The sequence below is a fragment of the Scyliorhinus canicula genome, chromosome 3 (assembly GCF_902713615.1).
Source record: "Scyliorhinus canicula chromosome 3, sScyCan1.1, whole genome shotgun sequence".
In the NCBI taxonomy this organism is placed as follows: domain Eukaryota; kingdom Metazoa; phylum Chordata; class Chondrichthyes; order Carcharhiniformes; family Scyliorhinidae; genus Scyliorhinus; species Scyliorhinus canicula.
In genome coordinates this window covers 20,553,836-20,575,846 of record NC_052148.1, presented here as the reverse complement: position 1 = coordinate 20,575,846, position 22,011 = coordinate 20,553,836, and the positions used below count along the sequence as shown (strand labels likewise).

The 22,011-nt window shown below is 43.3% G+C and overlaps 1 protein-coding gene across 2 annotated transcripts in view; it reads right to left on the bottom strand.

Moving 5' to 3' along the window:
• The window catches only part of LOC119963848 (putative pre-mRNA-splicing factor ATP-dependent RNA helicase DHX32), a 113,680-nt gene extending 92,004 nt beyond the window's left edge, over positions 1–21,676 (bottom strand). Inside the window, exons 1-3 of one of the 2 annotated variants that reach the window (XM_038793201.1) lie at positions 21,172–21,676; positions 15,951–16,306; positions 1,405–1,598 (exon numbers count right to left, since the gene is read on the bottom strand). In XM_038793201.1, the coding sequence (XP_038649129.1) occupies positions 1,405–1,598; positions 15,951–16,265 (509 nt within the window). In that variant the 5' untranslated portion in view covers positions 16,266–16,306; positions 21,172–21,676. Of the gene's footprint in view, positions 1–1,404; positions 1,599–15,950; positions 16,307–16,545; positions 16,568–21,171 lie in introns of those variants that run through there. The other variant, XM_038793202.1, reaches the window with a different exon arrangement.
• Between the last annotated feature and the right edge of the window lie 335 nt (positions 21,677–22,011).

Below are 22,011 nucleotides of genomic sequence, written 5' to 3'. Positions count from 1 at the left end.
GCCCTTCGGCCCTCGATGTTGTGCCGAGCAATGATCACCCTACTCAAACCCACGTATCCACCCTATACCCGTAACCCAAGAACTCCCCCCCCCCCCCATTACCTTACATTTTAGGACACTACGGGCAATTTAGCATAGCCAATCCACCTAACCCGCACATCTTTGGACTGTGGGAGGAAACCGGAGCACCCGGAGGAAACCCACGCACACACGGGGAGGACGTGCAGACTCCGCACAGACAGTGACCCAGCCGGGAATCGAACCTGGGACCCTGGAGCTGTGAAGCATTTATGCTAACCACCATGCTACCGCGCTGCCCCAATAGGTTGGAACAGGCCCCCGTGGCGATTATCTGTAGTCCACCAGCCGAACACCCGCCGGCGTGCTTTACATGTGGTAACACCCGGCAGGAGCTGGGGACCGCAGCCACAGTGGAGGTCCTGGTGGGGACTCAGAAGTATTTAATTGACAGATATGGGGCGGGATTCTCCCTTCTGGGGACTAAGTCCCCACGCCCGCCGGAAAACGGGTGAGAGTCACTCCGGACATTTTCCTTGATTTCCAGGGGCTAGCAGAGTCCCGGCGTGCGTCCCGCAGTTGTGGCTGCCGGAAGGGCCCTGCTAGCCAGACCGTGCGGCCGCGCACGCGGATGGCGGCCGCAAGGGGGTCCGTGCATGCGCGTGACGGCCCACCTAGGTGTGGGCACTGCGTACATGGTGGAGCCACACAGCGGGCCTGCATGAAGGAAGGTAGGTCCCTCCCAGATCGCGATGGCCCGTCGATCGGTGGCCCCCGATCGCGGGCCTGGCCACCACTCTGGCGCCCCTCCCAGAGTCAGATACCCCCCGCTCCCCACCAGGACCTCCACCGCGACTGCGGTCCCCAGCTCCTGCCGGTTGTTACCACACGTAAAGCACGCCGGCGGGTGTTCAGCTGGTGGACTACGGATAATCGCCACGGGGGCCTGTTCCAACAGCCCCTGACTGGTGCCCCGTCGACTGCGTGCGCAGGACTGGCGGGTCTGCGGAGAATCGCGGAAGCGCCACTGTGCCAGATTTCCACCGTGAACAGTATCCTCCGGCGCGGAGGGTCGGAGAATCCCACCCATGGACTTTGGGATATCCAGAGGCCATGAAAGGCAAGGACTTTCTTCCTATTTTGTCTGGCTGAGCACAAATTAGGTGATGTCTTTATATAAGCCAATGCACTCCATAGGTAATTTAGAGTCTGAAGTACTTGGAGATCATTTAATAGTGATATTATTTAATCGGCTGTGCTGGTCTGCCTTTCTCAGAGCCTAGTTTGCAGCTCTATGGGGTTAACAACAAATGACACCTTTCATAACAAGCAATAAAAAAAAAACTGAAAATGAGCTTAAAAGATTCACCTGCATGCAAAACTGACCTGAGAATGGTTTCTGTCGTGCAGCAATCTTCATAAGGGACACGGTATCCAACCTCATGACCCACATTTAAATCCAGTTCATCTGCCACACGCTGTGCCAAACACATAGCGGACAGGCTGTGGGGCTGGGTGCAGACCACCATGCCATATTGGTACTGAACTGAGAGGGCATATTCAGCACACCACTGGGAAATCTAAAGTGGAAAAACAATATGAGCCAGTTTTATTTATACAAGCACTTTTTATTGCTTACTGCCCTGGTTCCTTTGGGTGAGCGGCAGTAAAATGAATATTTTTCTCAACAAAATGGCTAGACAAGACTGTTAACTTAATCATGTAACAATTAGACTTTGCAATAATATTAATCGTATGACCTGGGTGAGGGTGGGGGGAATCAAATGGTTTCTCACGTTTCCAATTCCCATATTCAAGATGCCCGAATGAAGGTTCCCATTTGGAGCCGAACTTGTCAACTTTATATTCCATTCATTGCCCAGTGCAAACTAATTTGAGACTGACCAAATTTATTCTATATTGTTCCCTAACAAACTGCACATGGAGAAAGAAGGCTTTCATTTAGAAAGAATTCATGAACAGAATGATTAAGAGTGGGTCAGGGCACTGAAAAATAAGTTTGGCAAAACTATTACTGTATTTTTTTTTACGGGATGTAGGCATCGTTGGTTCGGCCAGCATTTTCTGCCTATCCCTAGCTGTCCTTCCGAAGGTGGTGGTGAGTTGCCTTCTTGGGCGGCATGGTAGCACAGCGGTTAGCACTGCTGCTTCACAGTGCCAGGGTCCAGGGCTTAATTCCCGCTCGAGTCACTGTGCGGAATCTGCATGTTCTCCCCGTGTCTGCGTGGGTTTCCTCCAGGTGCTCCGATTTTCTCCCACAAGTCCCGAAAGGTGTGCTGTTAGGTGAATTGGACATTCTGAATTCTCCTCCAGTGTACCCGAACAGGCGCCGGAATGTGGCAACTAGAGGCTTTTCACAGTAAATTAATTGCAGTGTTAATGTAAGCCTACTTGTGACAATAAAGATTTTTTTTTAATTCAAAAACTGCTGCAGTACTTCAGGTGTAGGTACACCCACTATGCTGTTAGGGAGAGTTCCAGGATTTTGTCCCAGCGACAGTGAAGGAACGGTGATATATTTCCAAGTCAGGATGGTGAGTAACTTGGAGGGGAACCCCAGGTGTTGGGGTGACCAGGTATCTGCTGCTCTTGGCCTCTAGATAGTAGTGGTCATGGGTTTGGAAGGTGCTGTCGAAGGAACTTTGGTGAGTTACTGCAGTGCATCTTGTAGATGGTACACAAGGCTGCCACTATTCGTCGGTGGTGGAGAGTTTTATATAAACAGATTTGAATGAATTATTTGTTTTAGTCTTCAAAGAAAGTGAAAAAAGTTCTCAGAGGCTTGTGCGTGTAGAAAACAGAAATCTGACTAAGCTAAGAAATATGAGTATTAATGAGGAAAATATTTTAGAGGTTGAGGGCAATAACATTGGCATGTATCCAGATTCACATCCTGGAATATCAAAGGAGTTTAGTGAAGAGCTACCAGAGGGCCTAACCATGATTTTATCACAATTCAGTGCACAGAGTTTATGATAAAGGATTGGAACAAGGCAAATGTTGCATTTCTGAGGTTAAGCCAGGCAACTATCAATTGGTTAATTTTAACAGCAACAACAAATTTACTACCCAAACCATCAACACCGATTGCGAAGTAGAACTTATTATACATCATAGATGGAAGAGGCCAAGGGTAAGTGCAGTTCATTTGGACTTTTAGAAAGGATTTGCTGAAGTGCCAGTAAGGAAATCGGTTGACAACATTAGGGCCTATGCAGAACAAGGAGAAGAGGCAGCATGGATAGAAAGAATTGCAAATTATATATTGCATAGGAATACAATAAACGTTTCTCCGACTGACAGGTAGTTGTTAGTGCAATACCCCAAAGTTCTACACTGAGCCAATATATGAAAATGATATTGGCAAGCACTCTGTTTTCTTGTCAAACTTCCCGTTATCACAATTTATTAAAAGTTATTCACGAACATTGGCATCGCTGGCTAATTCAGCATTTATTGCCCATTCGTAACTGCCCTTGAGAAGGTGGTGACGAGTTGCCTTCTTGGAATCGCTGCAGGCCATATTGTGTAGATATACCCATAATCATATTAGGGAGGGAGATCCAGGCTTTTGATACAGCAACAGGGAAGGAACAGTGAAATAATTCTAAGTGAGAATGGGGTTTGCTTGGAGGAAAACTTGAATGTTGTCCACGACTTGCTGCATACCTTGGCATAGATTGCTTGTTACCTTATTATGTCAATATTTAGTACTGAAAGGCATATAATTTATGCCTCACCTATATGAAGCACTGGTTGGACCATACCTGGGGAAGTGGAGGTATTGTCACTGGACTAGTAATCCAGAGATCCAGGGTAATGCTCTGGGAACATGGTTCAAATTCCACTACATGGAAATATATTGTTATTCCTTCATTGTCACTGGGTCAAAATCCTGGACCTCCCTCCCCAACAGCACTGTAGGTGTACCTACACCACAGAGACTTTAGCAGTTCAAGAAGACAGCTCACCTTTTCCAAGGGCAATTAGGATTGGGAAGGAATGCTGTCCTACTCAGCAAAGCCCAGATCCTTTGAATGAGTAAAGAAAGCACCTACAGTACTGTGTTCATTTTGGGCACCTTAAAAATAATATTTTGGCACTGATTTCCAATGTTAAATTACAAGGCATTTTTATTTCATTTTTCTTGGAATGTGGGGAAAAATTAGAATTTCCTTGAGGACAAAACCTCATTAGATCATAGGACCACAAGGCATAGGAGCAGAATTAAGCCATTCGGCCCATTCAGTCTGCTTCATTATTCAATTATGGCTAATGTGTTTCTCATCCCCATTCTCCTGCCTTCTCTATGTAACCCGATCCCCTTATTGATCAAGAATCTATTTATCTCTGTCTTAAAGACACTCAGTGATTTGGCCTCCACAGCCTTCCGAAGCAAAGTGTTCCACAGATTCACCACCCTCTGGCTGAAGAAATTCCTCCTCATTTCTGTTTTAAAGGATTGTCCCTTCAGCCTGAAGCTGTGCCCTCGAGTACTAGCTTTTCCCACAAGTGGAAACATACTCTCCACGTCCACCCTATCCAGGCCTAGCAGTATCCTGTAAATTTCAATAAAATCCCCCCTTATCCAATGGGGAGATATTTCAAAGATCCAGCACAGGCACTATGAGTCAAATACCTTCCTTCTTGTGCTGTCTCTAACACAGTGGATTAGCAAAGGGTTTCATGCACCCAGATGCAGAAAGTATTACAAGTGGTGAAAAGAATTTTAAAAATCTATAAAAAAGGCAAATGGGATTTGGAGTGAAAGAGGTGGAGTACAAAAGCAAAGAGGTCATGATGACTGTGTAAAGCTTTGTTCATGTGAAAAATAGCACAAGATTTTAGGCTCCTCATTATCGTGCAATTAAAGGCTGAAGAAACAATGGGCTACCATTTTTTTTCAACTGAAATAATTAATGGGTAATTTGCCAGAGTTATTCAAAAGATAAAACAGTCAAACACAGACAAATGACTTCTACTTGTAGATACATTGAAGACAAGAAGATCTCAAGATAAGCACCAGGCAAATAGACCAAAATAAAAACCACTTTCCTATGCAGAATTAAGGGGATGTGAAATCAACAACAAAACGTTCAAAAAGTTTCAGGATAATTAGTAATGGAATATAAAAAGTGTGGAGCAGCAGGAAGACTCCAAGAGGAAATTCTGCAGCTTGGGGCTGAGGTTGTTGAAGGGATAACTGCTAATGGTGGAGTGATGGAAATCAGGGATGTGCAATGTCAGAAATGGAGGAACACAGAGGAAGTGGAGGATTGCAAGGCTGTGGTTACAAAGACAGAGCAGGCAAGGGTTTGAAAAAAGCGATTTGAATTTTAAAACCAAAGCACTGACAGAGCAGGAGCTAAAAGTAGGTCAGTGAGCACAGAGATTGTGTGGGTTAGGGTACTGGGAGCAAAGTTTAGGATGAAACCTTGGTGCTTGGGTTTCTCACCAACCTCTGTGAGTATGACATATACTCAGAAGCCAAATGGACCTCTTAAACAGTTACATTTTAAAACCATTTAAAATTTACCAGCTGAGGCCAGAGTCCTATAATGTGAAACGGTCGCTCTAATTTAGCTTTGCAGTGCGCAGCCAGCTTGTTGCACTGTATGGACCCTTTAGGATTGACTAATGACCATGCATCTTAAAGAGGACATTGCTTTTGTGGAGGCTGTTTGTTCCCTCTGTGGTGCAGTACTCATTGCTGCGTGGCTACACACCCATGCAGCTTGGAGGGCTCATTGTCATCTAGCCCATTTATCTCACCCTTCCTATAGAAAGCTTTTTGAAAATTAATTTACAGGATGTGAGCGTCACTGGTTAGGCCAGCATTTATTGTCCATACCTAATTGCCCTTCATAAAGTTGTGTTGGGTTACCTTCTTGAACTGATGCAGTTAGGAAAGGAATTCCAGGATTATTTTTTAAAATAAATTTAGAGTACCCAATTTTTTTCCAATTAAGAGCCAATTTTGCACGGCCCACTCAGGAGGTCCAGGATTTCGACCCAGTGACAGTGAAGGAACGACAATGTATTTCCAAGTCAGGGTGGTGGGTAACTTGGAGTGGAACCTCCACGTGGTGGGGTTCCCAGTATTTTGCTGCTCTTGACCTTCTAGATGGTAGTGGTTGTGGGTTTGGAAGGTGCAGCCTAAGGAACCTTTGTGAGTTACTGGAGTGCATTTTGTAGATGGTACACATAGCTGCCACCGTTCGTCGATGGTGGAGGGACTGAATGTCTGTGTAAGGGTTTAGCAATCAAGCAGGCTGCTTTCTCCTGGATGGTGTCAAGCTTCTTGAATGTTGTTGGAGCTGCACTCATCCAGGAACAGTATTCCATTACACTCCTGACTTGTGCCATGTAGCTGGTGGACAGGTTTTGCCACAGTATTAATATGGCTAGTCCAGTCCAGTTTCTGTTAAATGGTAACCCCCCAGGATGTTGATTGTGAGGCACTCAACGAAAGCAATGCCATTGAATGTCAAGGGATGATGGATAGATCCTCTTGTAGGAGATACCTATTGCCTGGCGCAAATGTAACTTTCTACTTGTCAGTCCAAGCCTGGATATTGTCCAAGTCCAGCTGCATTTGGACACGGACTGCTTCATTATCTGAGTCATCGCGAATGGTGCTAAACATTGTCCAGTGCAGTCACCTGCGAACATCCCCACATCTGACCGTATGATGGAACAGGGTCATTGATGAAGCAGATGAAGATGGTTGGGCCTAGGACACTACCCTGAGGAAGTTCTGCAGTGATGTCATGAATCTTCCTTTGTGCCAGTTATGACTCCAACCAGTGGAGAGTTCCCCCCGATTCACATTGGCTCTAGTTTTGCTGGGGCATCCTTCCAATAGAAAGCTATTGTCCTACAACCACAGCACCTAACTTTTGTCTTGAATGACTGTACCCCACCTGGAAGAATGCTCTTCACACGCAATTCCTCATAATTTTAGCAGTTTGGCTGCAATTGTGGTCCGTCTACATTGCAACTGGGCTTTCTTAAGCCTGAGGGGAGTAAGGTGGGAACATTCAGGTGCTACCATATCCTCTCAATATTTTCCCCAATATTGCTGTTGGGGGCAAATACCAGATGGGTATGTCCTTGAAAACAACCAAAACAGAGCAAAACTAACCAACAGGCTTTCCAGCAAAGGAGAACAGGCTTTCCAAAATGAAACAGGATAAGAAACTGACATTTTTAAAGACCATTGAAACATGATCAAACTGAAACAAATGTGTGTGGTCGGCCTATTACCTATTCAAGCAGAGATCATTTTATGATGTAATCAGAACACCTAAATGTGTATATTTGGTGAATAGACCTTGGCCTGATCAAGAAATAAGATTTCTCCTGAACATCTTGCTCAAAAAAATTAAAATGAAATCTCCCTCTGTCGATTCTGCTTGTGTACACTGCCTGGAACATGCTGCAGGGTGTCTCACGGCACTTCATGAAATGTCAATAAATGAGTCAATTGTTGCTTTTAAAATTCGCAACATGATCTCAACTGCTAGCTGTGCTTTTACATTTTATCCAATATTTAGCAGCTAATGATTCTATTTACTCTAAATGCTTTTCGACTGTTAATTGAAAGCAACTCCCTTTTACTAAAAGCTGTGATTCAGTTTTTGTGAGAAGATATTTATTGACTCACCCCACCCTACACCACATAATTTCTTCCCTTTGAACATTTTGTGCACAAGCACATCACCTGGCCCGAGTCTCCACCATAGATATTTTAAATAGACTCACCAGTGGCAAGCACCAGAACCAGAAGTGATTAATTCCCTTGCAGTTTCTGTCAACTCTCTAGGCATGATATTAGGTCAGCACTGCTGCCTCACAGCACCAGGGATCTGGATTCAATTTTGGCCTTGAGTTTGCACATTCTCCCCGTATCTGCACTAATTTCCTCAAGATTCTCCAGTTTCCTCCCACAGTCCAAAGATGTGCAGGTTAGGTGGATTGGCCATGATTAATTAATTACCCCTTGGTGCCCAAAGCTTCGGTGGGGTTACACAGTTAAGGGGATAGGGTGGCAGAGTGCTCATTTATTTCCAAAATTTTGAATTAAGGGGCAATTTAGCGTGGCCAATCCACCTATCCTGCACATCTTGGGTTTACATAGATTTACATAGAATTTACAGTGCAGAAGGAGGCCATTTGGCCCATCGAGTCTGCACCGGCTCCTGGAAAGAGCACCCTACCCAGGCTTAACACCTCCACCCTATCCCCATAACCCAGTAACCCCACCCAACACTAAGGGCAATTTTGGACACTAAGGGCAATTTATCATGGCCAATCCACCTGACCTGCACATCTTTGGACAGTGGGAGGAAACCGGAGCACCCGGAGGAAACCCATGCACACACGGGGAGGATGTGCAGACTCCGCACAGACAGTGACCCAAGCCGGAATCGAACCTGGGACCCTGGAGCTGTGAAGCCATTGTGCTATCCACAATGCTACCGTGCTGCCCACTTGCGGAGGTGAGACCCACGCAGACACGGTGAGAATGTGCAAACTCCACACGGACAGTGACCCGGGGCCGAGATCGATCCCGGGTCCTCGGTAGCATGAGGCAGCAGTGCTAACCACTGCGCCGCCATGTTACCCTGGGGTGGGGGGAGGGGTGCATTTTTGGAGGGTTGGTGCAGACTCAGTGGACCAAACGGTCTCTGTTATAACCAGCACGGGTCAGCACAGGGTAGGGATGATGAATTACCGCATGGAGTTTACAGAATACGAGCTCTCTGGATAAGGGGGCCGGGACCCTTAACACTGTTCCAGTGCACACGGTTCTTGTGCCTTTATATAGAGTCGGCCAGTCAGGCACTGACTAGAAAATACACAGTAGGGAACTACTAGAGCTGTACCTAATAGTTAACATCTCCTTTCATTGCCTCTTCCAAAGGCCTCTTTCCACACTGCATTTTATGATTCTATGATAGGGACTTGAGTGGCATAACAGAACAAATATACTGGAGTGGGGGCAAATAAAAGTGGCACTATGTGTTAGTATTGCAAAGCGCAATGTGCCAACCTCATTGCCCTACATACTCAATGCATGATTGTTACGGGGTAGGATAATGATCAAAATAGGCTGTTACTTGTTATGGCAAAAGGTGGAAGGACAGAACCAGATTTCTGTACTGTCACGGGTTTTTAAAAAAATTTAGTGTACCCAATTATTTTTTTCTAATTAAGGGGCAATTTAGTGTGGCCAATCCTCCTGTCCTGCACATCTTTGGGTTGTGCAGGTGAAACCCACGCAGACATGGAGAGAATGTGCAAACTCCACACGGACAGTGACCCAGGGCCGGGATCGAACCCGGATCCTCGGTGCCACAATGCAGCAGTGCTAACCATTGCGCCACCATGCCGCCCCACTGCACTATCACTGATGCAAAGGATTCATAATAAACAAAAACCCAATAATAATGCAGTTCCAATAACATGATTTGGTCACTGCAGCTTTAGTTTGCTACTGCCAGCCAAAATCCTAAACAATGTAAAAATAAATTGCAGGCAGACTGAAACTACCTCCCACAATCTTCACCAGCTTAAAATGTAGGCAGGATCATGTTCAGACAACACAATCTCAGGGCTCTAGATGGTGCTGATAAATCATTCAAGCTTGCAGTTTAGTTTCTTTAGATCGGTATCTCATGATCTAGGATTGAAAATCAGAGGGCATGGATTTAGGTGCTGGTTTAGCTCACTGGGCTAAATCGCTGGCTTTTAAAAAGCAGACCAAGCAGGTCAGCAGCAGGGTTCGATTCCCGTACCAGCCTCCCCGGACAAACGCCGGAATGTGGCGACTAGGGGCTTTTCACAATAACTTCATAGAAGCCTATTCGTGACAATAAGCGATTTTCATTTCATTTTTCATTTCATTTAAGGCAATTTGCAAATTGAGCAAAAGCAATACGAAAAAAGATCACGCAGCCAGTGGTTAGGGTCTGGAATGCACTGCCTGAGAGCGTGGTGAAGGCAGGTTCAATCAAGGCATTCAGAAGACAATTATTTGAAAAAGGAACAATGCGCCAGGTTACAGGGAGAAGGCAAAGAGAATGGCACAAAGTAAACTGATAATTTGGAGAGCCAGTGCAAACACAATGATCAAATGGCTGTTTCTGTGCTGTAAAAGTTCTTGATTCTGTGAATGCACACAGTCTGAAAGGATGCTGGAAGTAAATTCAATATTAACCTTCTAGAGGAATTGAAAATAAGTAAAAATACTTGAAGGGAAAAAATTTACAAGACTATAGGAAAAGACAGGGAAGTAGGATTAATTAGATAGCCTTACCACAGACGTGACACAGAAACGATGGACTGAGGGCGCAGGGGGAGCAACGATTTTAACAAGATCAGACATGATTTGTCCAGAGTGGATTGGGAGCAGACATTTTTAAGTAAATCTGTGACAGAACAATGGGACGCATTCAAGACACAAATAGGGAAAGTATAGGGTCAACATGTTCCACTTAAGGAAGAGTGGGATCAACAAACCGCGTGAACCCTGGATATCGAGGGATATACAGCATTGGATAAGGAGAAAAAGGGAGGCTTAAGGCAGATATGAGGGCTCAAACAGCAGAAGCTCTAAAGGTGGCTAGAATGTGAAAGAGAGGCCACAAAGAGGAAATTCGGAGTGGAAAAAAGGAATATAAAAGGATACTGGTAGGTAAAAACAAGGAAAATCTTAAGTTGTTATACAAGTACATTAAGGGTAAACGGATAACTAGGAAAAGAGTAGGGACTATTAAGAACCACAATGATAATTTGTGTGTGGAGCCAGGGGATGTAGGTAGGATTCTAAATGAATATTTTGTGTCAGTGTTCACTCGTGAGAGGGACAGTGTGGGTATCGAAATCAGAGAAAAGGACTGCAATAAAATTAAAGAGATCAACAGAGACAATGTGGAGGTTCTGAGTGGTCTGGCAGGCTCAAAAGTAGACAAATCTCCAGGGCCAGATGAAATGACTATAGAAAGGCTTTTGACAAGGTCCTATATGGGAGATTGTAAGAGCCCATGGGATCCAAGGAAATTTGGCAAATTGAATCCAGAATTGGCTGAGTGGCAGGAAGTAGAGGGTGATGGTCGAGGGATGTTTTTCTGACTGGAAGCCTGTGTCCAATGGGGTCCCGCAAGGATCAGTGTTGAGGCCCTTGCTGTTTGTGGTTCACATAAATGATTTAGATATGAATGTAGGAAGGTTGATCACTAAATTTGCGGATTATATGAAAATTGGTGGGGTGATAAATAGAGGATAGCCTTCAATTACAAAAGGATATAGATGGGCTGGTCAGTGGCAAATGGACTTCAATCTGGATAAGTGTGAGGTGATGCACTCGGGCAGGACAAACATGGCAAGGGAATACATGATAAATGACAGAACTCTTGGAAGCACCGAGGATCAGAGGGATTTATATCGGTCCCTTAAGGTAGCACAGCAGGTGGATCCAGTGGTTAAGAAGCATGTGGTATACTTGCCTTTATTTAAGAGCAGGAAGGTTATGCTGGAATGTGTAAAACATTAGCTTATGCAAGAGTATTGTGTGCAGTTCTGGAATCCACATGATAGGAGGGATATGATAGCACTGGGAAGGGTGCAGAGGGGATTTACCAGGATGTTGCCTGGGCTGGAGAGTTTTAGTTATGAAGAGGGATTGGGTAAGGCTTGGATTGTTTTCCTTGGGGCAGAGGAGACTGAGGGGGAGGAGGGGACATGATTGAGATGTATAAAATTCTGAGGGGTATAGTAGACAGGAACAAACTTTTCCCCTTGGTGGATGGGTCAATGACTAGGGGACATAGGGGCAGGAGCTTTAGAAGGGATGGGAGGAAAAACGTTTTTACCTGGACAGTGGTGGGTGTGTGGAACTCACTGCCTGAAAGGTTGGCGGAGGCAGACACCCTTATAACATTGAAGGAGTATTTAGATGTGCACTGTGATCCCAGGGCATACAAGGTTATAGGTCAAGTACTGGAAAATGAGATTAGAATGGTTAGGTGGTTGTTTTTGGCCGGCGCAGACGCGATGGACCGAAAGGCCTTTTCCGTGCTGTATGACTCAATAAAATGATGGTGATCTTTGGAATTCTCAATGCCAGAGTGTTGTGGATGCTCCATCACAGAGTGTATATACGGCTGAGATAAGACAGGTTTTTGGTTCCCCTTGTATGAAGAGACATAGGAAGGGGAAAGAAAAGTGTAACTGAAGCCAAAGATCAGCCATGCTTATACTGAATGGCGCAGCAGGCTTGCTGGGCTGCAGTCTACTCCTGTTCCTATTTTCTAAAACTTAACTCAACCCAAGATACTTTGTGCTTTATCTTATCCTTTTAATTCAGCATTCAGCTTTGGCTGATTACGTTCTGTGACTTGCTTTAATTTCAAACAGAACAGAAGTGCCCTCTAATAGTCTCAAAAGATGTAATCATAGATGTACACAAGATTGAAACAGTATAAAAAATGCAAACGCACTTCAAATTCCAGGTGATCAAGAGGTTATAACTAGCAAAAGGTAAATTAAGATTGAAATCAAGACGGTTTTCACTCAGTTGTTGATATCCACAAAGAAGTCGATATAAAAACACCCTGGAATTATTTAGAAAACAGTTTCATGCTCTAATGCAGAAAGAGAGAATAGTTGGAATTAATTAAGGTAGCCAAATTTTACATATATAACCTTAGTTTATAAAATATGTATCCACTAGCATATAAATATAAATTGCAACAATAGCCTATCTGCTTAATGCACTCCATTTCCGTCACTGGCAATATTTGTGGAATAAGTTCTCTCAAAATTCTAATACATAATCTGTGAAAGCAATAAAAGCCTTGGAATTTATTTGTAAACTTTAACCTCGGTTAGGAGCACAGGAATTGGGCGACAAAGAACAAGTTCAATCTGAGAAGTCGCTTGATATAATGCAGTTGTTGACGAATCATAACAATTAATCTCTTATCAATTAGTCCACTAGACTCAGACAAAAGGTGAGGAAAATCCAAGATTTAGGAACCATTAACTGCGTGACCTGCTGCATCCCAATTCTTCTACACTTACCACGTCATGTTAAAAATTGAATGTTAAACAATTGGGATTTAAATTTTAGTCTCTGTTCCAGACAGAAAACTGCAAATGTTGTTTCCACAAACCTTTTATATTCTCCAACAACACAAATACATACGAATTATAAATTAGAATAGATTTAAGGTCAAGCTCTCAATTTCAGCATTTCCAATATCTGTCTCCACATTGAGATTAGCTCAAATTGTTCACTCTTTAAAATATGTGCAGACTTCCATGCACTATTTTCCCTGGCAGACTCGTTTTATTTAAGCTGTAAACATGTCTATAAAAATTGATTCCAAGTAATTTAACAAACCGAGCTCAATTTTTTTGTTGCCACGTGTCAACTAGAAGCATTTGCCCTGTACTTCATGTGAGAGGGGATGAATAAGCCAATTACTGGAGGGAAAAAAAACTGGCAACTATATTGCATATCCTGAAATGTGACTTGCCTTGGCAACTAGTCAGAACATAGCTCAGCATATCGGGCGGGGTTGTTTTGGGCGGCAGTTTTCCACCCTGTCATCCGAAGAGACAGCAGGGAAAGCCTCCCCGCCAATACTAATCGCCCCATAGCCATTTAATGCTCCAAAGGGCGTTAATTTATTGGAGACGGGGGTTTCGGCCCCTCACTCATGAGGAAATCCCACCTCAGAGAGCTGCTCTGTAATATCAGCACCATCGGTGACTAAAACTGGGACTACAAGCAGTCCCCAGATTCAGAGCCCTTTATAAAGCTACAGGGGCGACGGGGAGGGGAAGAGTTGTGTTGTTGTAATGTCACTGGAAAACAAAAATAAATTTTGTTCAGGCGTTGAAAAATTTGCTTGTTTGTTTAGCCTTTTTTGTTTTTAAATGTAGGATATTATTAGGAGAATATAGCATTATATTCATTGGCGTTCAGAAGAGTGAGAGGGGATCTCATAGAAATTAATAACATTCTAACATGATTAGATCGAGTAGATTCAGAAAAAATGGGGGGGGGGGGAAGATCAGGGTATTGAACTTGATGATCAGCCATAATCAGAACGAATGGCGGAGCAGGCTCGGAGGGCCGAATCCGCTCCTCCTGCTTTTATTTTCTATGCATGTTTCTAAAGTTGATAAATAAAACTTTCATCCTAGTGACCCAAGAGTTTTTTAAAAATGGACAGTCTAAATATGGTTTCTGGTGGGTGCAGGTTTACAGTAAAAATTGTCACGCATCTTTCACATTAATAATCTCACAAGCCAAAGAAAATCAGTACTGCTGATGAGAGAAACTGTACAGTTTAGTCATATTACAAGGCATCCTCCTGTCTGGGGCTTGTTGTATGTTGGCAGGACAGACTTCGCATCCCTGTATTACGGATCTAGTAATGCTGCAAACTAACATGGACAGCCAAGAGTGGAAAGCATTCACTGCCTTGTCACCTTCCTGTATGCCATGAAAAACCTCATGTCATTATCCCCTTGCTTCCTCACCCTATCCCGCTCATGCGAACGATCAATATGCAAAACAAGCAACATGTCTCTTTATCCAGAAAGGACAAGGAAATTTAAAATTATTGCTGTTGTTCGATTCCCATACATTAATGAACACAAAATTCACAGTGAAGGAAAAGCATTTCACTTATAATAAGAAATTGAAACACTAAATCATTGAGAAGTCAAAGGCCTCTGCACTCCATCCTTAGGTGTCACCTGTGTCTCACTGTTAGAGGATTGTGGCTTCAAATCTCACCTCAAGAGACCAGAGCACAAAATCTAGACTGACACTCCAGCACAGTCCTGAGGTGAGATCCCATAAGATATATTTGGATGGCATTAACCCAAAGCCCCAAATGCCCTCTGAGATAGACACAGAAGATTCCCTGAAGTAATGGAAAGTGTTCTCTGGTGTCCAGGGCAATATTTATTCCTCAATGAAACAGATGTGCTGATCAATTACGTCATTGCTAGCCGTGGGAGCTTGCAATATTCAAACTGGCTGCTACATTTCCTACATTACACCAGTGACTACGCTTCAAAAATATTTAATTTGCAGTAAAGCATTTTGTGATACGGTGAGGTTCTGAAAGACACTCCAGAAAAGCAAGTTCTTTCTTTGCTCAAGATGGTGGGGATGGGGGCAAAGACATGGTGAAAGACTCTTCATTTAGTTTTTGAAGGTGTGAGGGTGGCAAGATAGAGGTTTTCAAAACTGACAAGCAGCAACAGCATCCAGCATTCCCAGGTCACAGTACAATACAGTATAACTGAACCAAATATTACTTTTTTGGCAGAGGTTATGTTAGATAAAAGATATCCCTCTCCTCTGCAACTGACTGAACCCCTATGTTCTTGAAACAACATTGACTCCCAGCTGAGCAATGTCTCAATTTAAACATACTCATCCTTGATTTCAAATCCTCCCATGGCTTCACCCCTCTCTATTTCTGCGACCTCCTCCAGGCGCAAAGCATCTCCGAGATATTGTTGCATCTCTAATTCTGGCCTTGGTGCATTGGACTGTCAGGCACAATTGAATAACCTGGACTCTCAAATAAAGTATTAGGACTATCAACAGAACTATATGCCACCAAAAATCACTGCTTTCAAAAGAGAACAAGATCAAAACATTTTGGTTCATGCCATGTACTTTCTTCAGATTGTCAGGTTAAAACTATCAGGCTAGTTATAGGCATGTCATGCAGGAAGAGGTGAAATAATCAAGTCTATATTGTGTTAATCCAGAAATCACATTCATGTAACCAAGAATAAAGTTGGAAATGCTTAATTCAACAATTTGATTTCAATGCATCACTCATGATGAGTAAACTCCTCAGTTGAGTACTAACCTGAGTACTTTTACCACATCCCAGTTTTCCAGATACCAGTACCACATTATTGTTGACAAGGCTCTCCATGAAGTGGTACTTGGTATTCCAGACCGGCAAAGCTTTTCTCCGTTTTAGTAGCTCGTAGTACCGTGAGGAAAAAGGTAATCCGTCAAAAGGATTGACTTCCAGATCACCACTATCGCAGCTCAAGCCCTCGCCTTCATCATCATCTAACTCGGAATTATAACCATTCAGTTTTAAGGAGGAGTCGGAGATGGAGTCAGCGGCTGGCCCACTGCCATTAGCCTCGTTGTCCATCCTGCTAGTGTCCATTTTGCTAAGTCACCTTTAGAATCCAAATGCTATTTTCAATGCTGCAGAGAACAGAGGTCAGGAATTAAAGACAGCCAGCAGAATTGACACAATATATAACAGCCGTGTAACTAAAGCTCACACTTACACTTTCCTAATCTCAACTCTGGCCGCCAAACTAGGCATGATCAACCAATAAGAGAAAACATCAAAAAGAGGATCAGCAAAGGTCACTCAGATTCCCTCAGTTGACAACTCCATCTGACGCCTTTTTATCCAGTGATATCAGCAAATCACCAACCTGTTCTCTCAGCCGGGGGTTAATTCATCAATGGTTCAGAGTTTATTGAGGCAGTTTATAAATTCAAGTTATTTTCTCCTTTTCTCTTTATAAAAATCAAGTCTAGAACAAATAGAAGTTGGGATTCAGATCAAATTCCAGCACAGTTAAGTCAGGTGCTTTTTGTTTCATAAGATCATGGGAAATAGGAGCAGGCCATTCAGTCGTTCCCGTCTGCACTGGGTTTATTTTGGTTCATGAGACAAGAAAGAATAGAAATAAAGAAAAGCAGCAGGTAGTATAACTTTGGACTCATGAGAGATATGCATTCCTGTCTTGTCAGGGACAATACTAAGCTACCAGCAAAGAGGTTTCATAAAAAAACATTACTCATTGTAGTAACTAATTTAAGAAACATGGTATGTTTGAGTGCATTAACTCCCAGGTGCTATCCAGAAACACTGTGGCTTTGTAATCAACAATCTGTCACGAAAAGATAGTGGTATTTTGGTTCTGATTTTCTCCTGACCTTATTTAAGGTAACAAGTGCCACCATAAGACATAGGAGCAGAATTAGGCTACTTGGCCCATCAAGTCTGCTCCACCATTCAATCATGGCTGATATTTTTATAATCCCCATTCTCCTCTCTTCTCCCCATAATCCCTGATCCCCTTATTAAATCGAGAACCTATCTATCTCTGTCTTAAAGACACTCAGTGGTTTGGCCTCCAGTCTACTGCGACAAAGAGTTCCACAGCTTCGCCACCCTCTGGCTGAAGAAATTCCTCCTCATCTCTCTTTTAAAGGATCGGCCCTTCAGTCTGAGATTGTGTCCTCTGCGTCTAGTTTTATAGCCACATTAGGGTAGAATTTATACTCTACCTGAATACTGTGAATAAAGGAAAATATTGTTCACCTCCAATAAAGTGCAATTAAGGATGGGCAATAGATGCTGGCCGAGCAGTGATGCCCCATCTCCTAAGATAATTTTTAAAAAATCTTTCTAATCTACACAATATTCAGCAGTGGGAAACTATGAATGAGCATTTTTGCATGCTGCCTGATGGAAACAGGTGCATATTCCAGAAAGAAGAGTACCAACCATTTTGTACTTGAGAGATGACTGCTGTTTGTCTATTTTCTTAGCACCAAGTGCTACATGTTTGCTGCCTCAAAGCAGATGCATTCCCTGATGGAATTCCCACTGTCAAACCCCAAACTGACCCACAGCCAATTAAATACTTTCTAAGCACACGAAATGAGGCAGCCAATTTGTAAACAGAATTCCACAAACAGCAGTTGTAAATAACCACCTCTGTTCTAATGTTGCTGTTGCCAGTTATTTAGATAAATTGGACAATTATACAAGAGCCTCCAGCCTAGGCTGAGATAATGGTAAATCTTGAGGAGAGGTTAACCAGCTAATTGGCAGACAAAATTCTTGTCAGAGCCACTTGTGAACATATTTGTCATAGCTCGGCAATGACAAAAACAGTTGTACATTTTATATTGCATGGTTGGAATATTTTTGAGCTTCGATCAGAAGTGCAGAAATAAGAACAATGCAAGGGTTTCCAGAAGATATGTGGCCACGCGCCTCACAAATCCAACAATAACTCACTTCTTAACCACATGGACCAGGGTCATAACAAGGTCAAACTTAACTCAATCATATTGGGAAGAACATAAGAAATCGGAGCAGGAATCGGACCTTACAGCCCATCAAGCTCACTCTGTTATCCGGTATGATCATGGCTGATCTTCTGCCTCAACTCCGCATTCCTGCCAGCTCCCCATAGCCCCTGATTCCCTGAGACACCAAAGATCTGTCTATCTCAGCCTTAAATTTATTCAACTATGAAATATCCCCAACCCTTTGGCGTAGGGAATTCCAAAGATTCACAACACTTTGAGCGAAGAAACTTTATCTTACCTCAGGCCTATCCTGAGGCTGAACCCCAGCTAGGGGAAACCTCTGAGTAAGGAAAAAAAACTAACATAAATACTAATTCACACAAGTTATGTTTAACCTAGAATTAATTTTTAATTTTGAGGTATTGCAGTAATATTTTTTACGTGCCCATGAGAGTAATTCACCATAAGCACTTTGAGACATGATAAGAGGCTTTATGATACAAAGTTATTTTTCAGCCAAGTGCCTTGTTCTCAGATTTTATATCCCAGTACAGATCAAAGTACTTTCTCTAGCCACAACCCTGCACAACGCGCAAGTGGATGGCTGGGTGCTTCACACTCATCGATAAGCTGCTCTGTAGAAAATCATCAAGGCTTCTTCACAGCACTTTCCAAACTTGCAACCACCACTGTCTGGAAGGACAAGGAGAAGGACAAGGACAGCAGGTGCATTGGAACATCACCACCTGCAAGTTCTCCTCTGTCCTGACTTGAAACAATATTGTGGTTTTCACTGCCACTGGGCAAAAAGATCCTAGAACTCCCTCCCTACCAGCATTGTGGGTTTCCTACACCATGTGGGACAGCAGCAGTTCAAGAAAGCAGCACACCACCACCTTCTGAAGGGCAATTAGAGATGGCCTGGTCAGCAATACCAACATTGCTGGTTTAGCTCACTTGGCTAAATCACTGGCTTTTAAAGCAGACCAAGCAGGCCAGCAGCACGGTTCGATTCCCGTATCAGCCTCCCTGGACAGGCGCCGGAATGTGGCGACGAGGGGCTTTTCACAGTAGCTTCATTGAAGCCTACTCGTGACAATAAGCGATTTTCATTTCATTTCATTTCCCACAAATGTGTACAAAATTATATTCGTCTGGAGACTTCACTGAAATCTTGTGACAAATTGTATCCATTTCAAAAATAAAGTACTCATTTATATACAATGTACTTTTTAAAAACAAAATTTGCATTCAACCCCTAAAATACATTTCACAATATCCAAATTGTTTAATATTGCCGGTACTTTTAGAGAATGCTCCACGATTGCCAGACAAAATAAAACGAATTGGCTTTTGAAAACTTACAAAGTGGAAGGGCTGCTGTGGAGGAGGTGCTTTTGAATTGGATCAGCCTTGCATCACCCGTCACGACATGTGTGACCCAATGAGAGTTTGTAACAAATTTAGCACCATTGCATCACTCACTGCACGGGCTAACCTTTCATAGCTATTTTTGTAAAAAAAAAGGAAAGCACATTATTTTGCTGTACAGAGTGTCCCTCATTAAGGACTCCATGGCATGGTGTTCCCATAGGAACACAAAACAGCAATAAAAACTCCTCAATCCACTAAGCTGATTCCATCCACATGCAATGTTCCAAAAATGGACATCTAATGACCCTCATGTGGTTGATTTAAATTTTCAACGCGTTCCCAATTTAAATTTTCTGATCCATTAAATATTAAATCACAAAGCTTCATGCTCAGAATAGATTTATATTTCAACAAAACTTCTCCCAAAAGCAAGAATCTCAAGTGCAAATTAAGGCTAACATTCCAGTACAGTACTGGGGGGACACTGCAGCAGCGCAGGTGCCACCTTTCAGAAGAGACGTAGACCAAAGCCACGTCTGCCTCCTCTGGTGCCATGAAATTACCCATTCCCCGATTTCAATGAAGAGTGAAGGAGTTTCCCCCGGTGTCTCTGTCCAATAATTATCTCTCAATCGACATCACAGATTATTTGGTTATTAATGCATGGCTTACGTGCTCAAATTGGCTGCTACGTTTCCTACATGTGACTACACTGCTAAAAAGTACTGAAAGCACTTTGAGGAGTCTGGAGGGTTATGAAAGGCAAAAGATTTCTTTAATAATAATAATCTTTATTGTCACAAGTAGGCTTACATTAACACTGTAATGAAGTTACTGTGAAAATCCCCTATTCGCCACACTCTGGCGCCTGTTTGGGTACACAGGAGGGAGAATTCAGAATGTTCAAATTACATAATAGCACATCTTTCAAGACTTATGGGGAGGGCACCCACGCAGACACGGGGAGAACATGCAAACTCCGCACAGTAACCCAAGCCGGGAATCGAACCTGGGATCCTGGCGCTGTGAAGCCATAGTGCTACTGTGCTGCCCGTAGTTTGTGAATCTTTGGAGTTCAGTTTGCTCAGACGTTGAGTACACTCAAGGCTGCGGACAATAGTGTTCTGGATACTAAGGGAATCAACGAATAAAGAAATCAGGAGGGAAATCAGAGTCGAGATAGAAGATCAGCCATGATCGCAATGAGTGATGGAGGAGGCTCAAAGGGTGGCTCATCGCCTGTTAAAGGCAAGTTCTTGATTCCCTACAATGGCAGCCACACCCTCAAAAGCAACGTCAAGGTACCGTTAAAGCACTTTGGGATGGACCGAGGGGGCGGCGGTAGATGATAAAGAAACGCAGGTCCCCGTCTCCCTTTCCTGCCTTCCCTACGGATCGATCCTCACCTTGGGAACGTGAGACTGATCACCAGGCCCCAGCCCCTGATACAAATACACAGACACACCTACACAGACACACCTAGCTTCAAAATCAATTAAATGCCAGATCATTAAAAAGGAAAATCACCTAAGAAAAAAACATATATTTCCATATTAACACATTATATTACATACATAGTTCTTTAAAATGCAAATATAAAAAGCTGTCAGCATTGAGCTGCCAAGCAACAGTCTCACCTGTTTCTGCCTCTCAAACAGCAGATTCCAGGGACAATATTTCCTCCCCTCACCTCCTTCTGGTAGATTTGTTTTAAATTGTAAATCAATTCTTAAAACAGTTCATGTTGATTATAAAAATATTAATATTTAAAAACCCTGAGACGGGGTTCCACCCTCAACTCACTAAATATGGGTCAATTTCCAGCTGAACTGAATTTAACAAACGGAATAATTACATTGTAATAATTATTAATAATGATTTAAAATATTTATTCCTCATTGCCCAGGAAATATGTTGTTTTATTTCCTATGACTCCGGCTCTGGGTTCCTGTCTTCTCCTGCTTCCTCCTCTCCTTCTCTCGGTGCCGTCCGTTTCACTTCACTATTTTCTATCTTTCTTTTGGTTTTAATTTATCATTTTTCATTCTTCGCTTAATTTAAACTTGGTCCCAAATCAACAGCCCAGAGCCGAGCAGCAAAGGCGGCAGCGGCGGCGGCGGCAGGGGCGCCATGTTGGAAGTAAAGGGGCAAAGTGGGCGGGGCGGCTTTGTGCGCCGACAGGAAATCAGGTTAAAGGGGAAGGGTAGGCAGCTGGATGGTGTGGATGTGTCAGTGTACAAGGGGGTCAGGTTATATAGGGTGGGGACTGGATGACGTTGGTGCGTCAGTGTACAGGGAATCAGGTGAAAGGGGAAGGTGCTGGATTGTGCATGTGTCAGTGTACAGGGAATCAGGTTAAAGGAGAAAGTGCTGGATTGTGTATCTATCAGTGTACACGGAATCAGGTTAAAGGAGAAAGTGCTGGATTGTGTATCTATCAGTGTACAGGGAATCAGGTTAAAGGAGAAAGTGCTGGA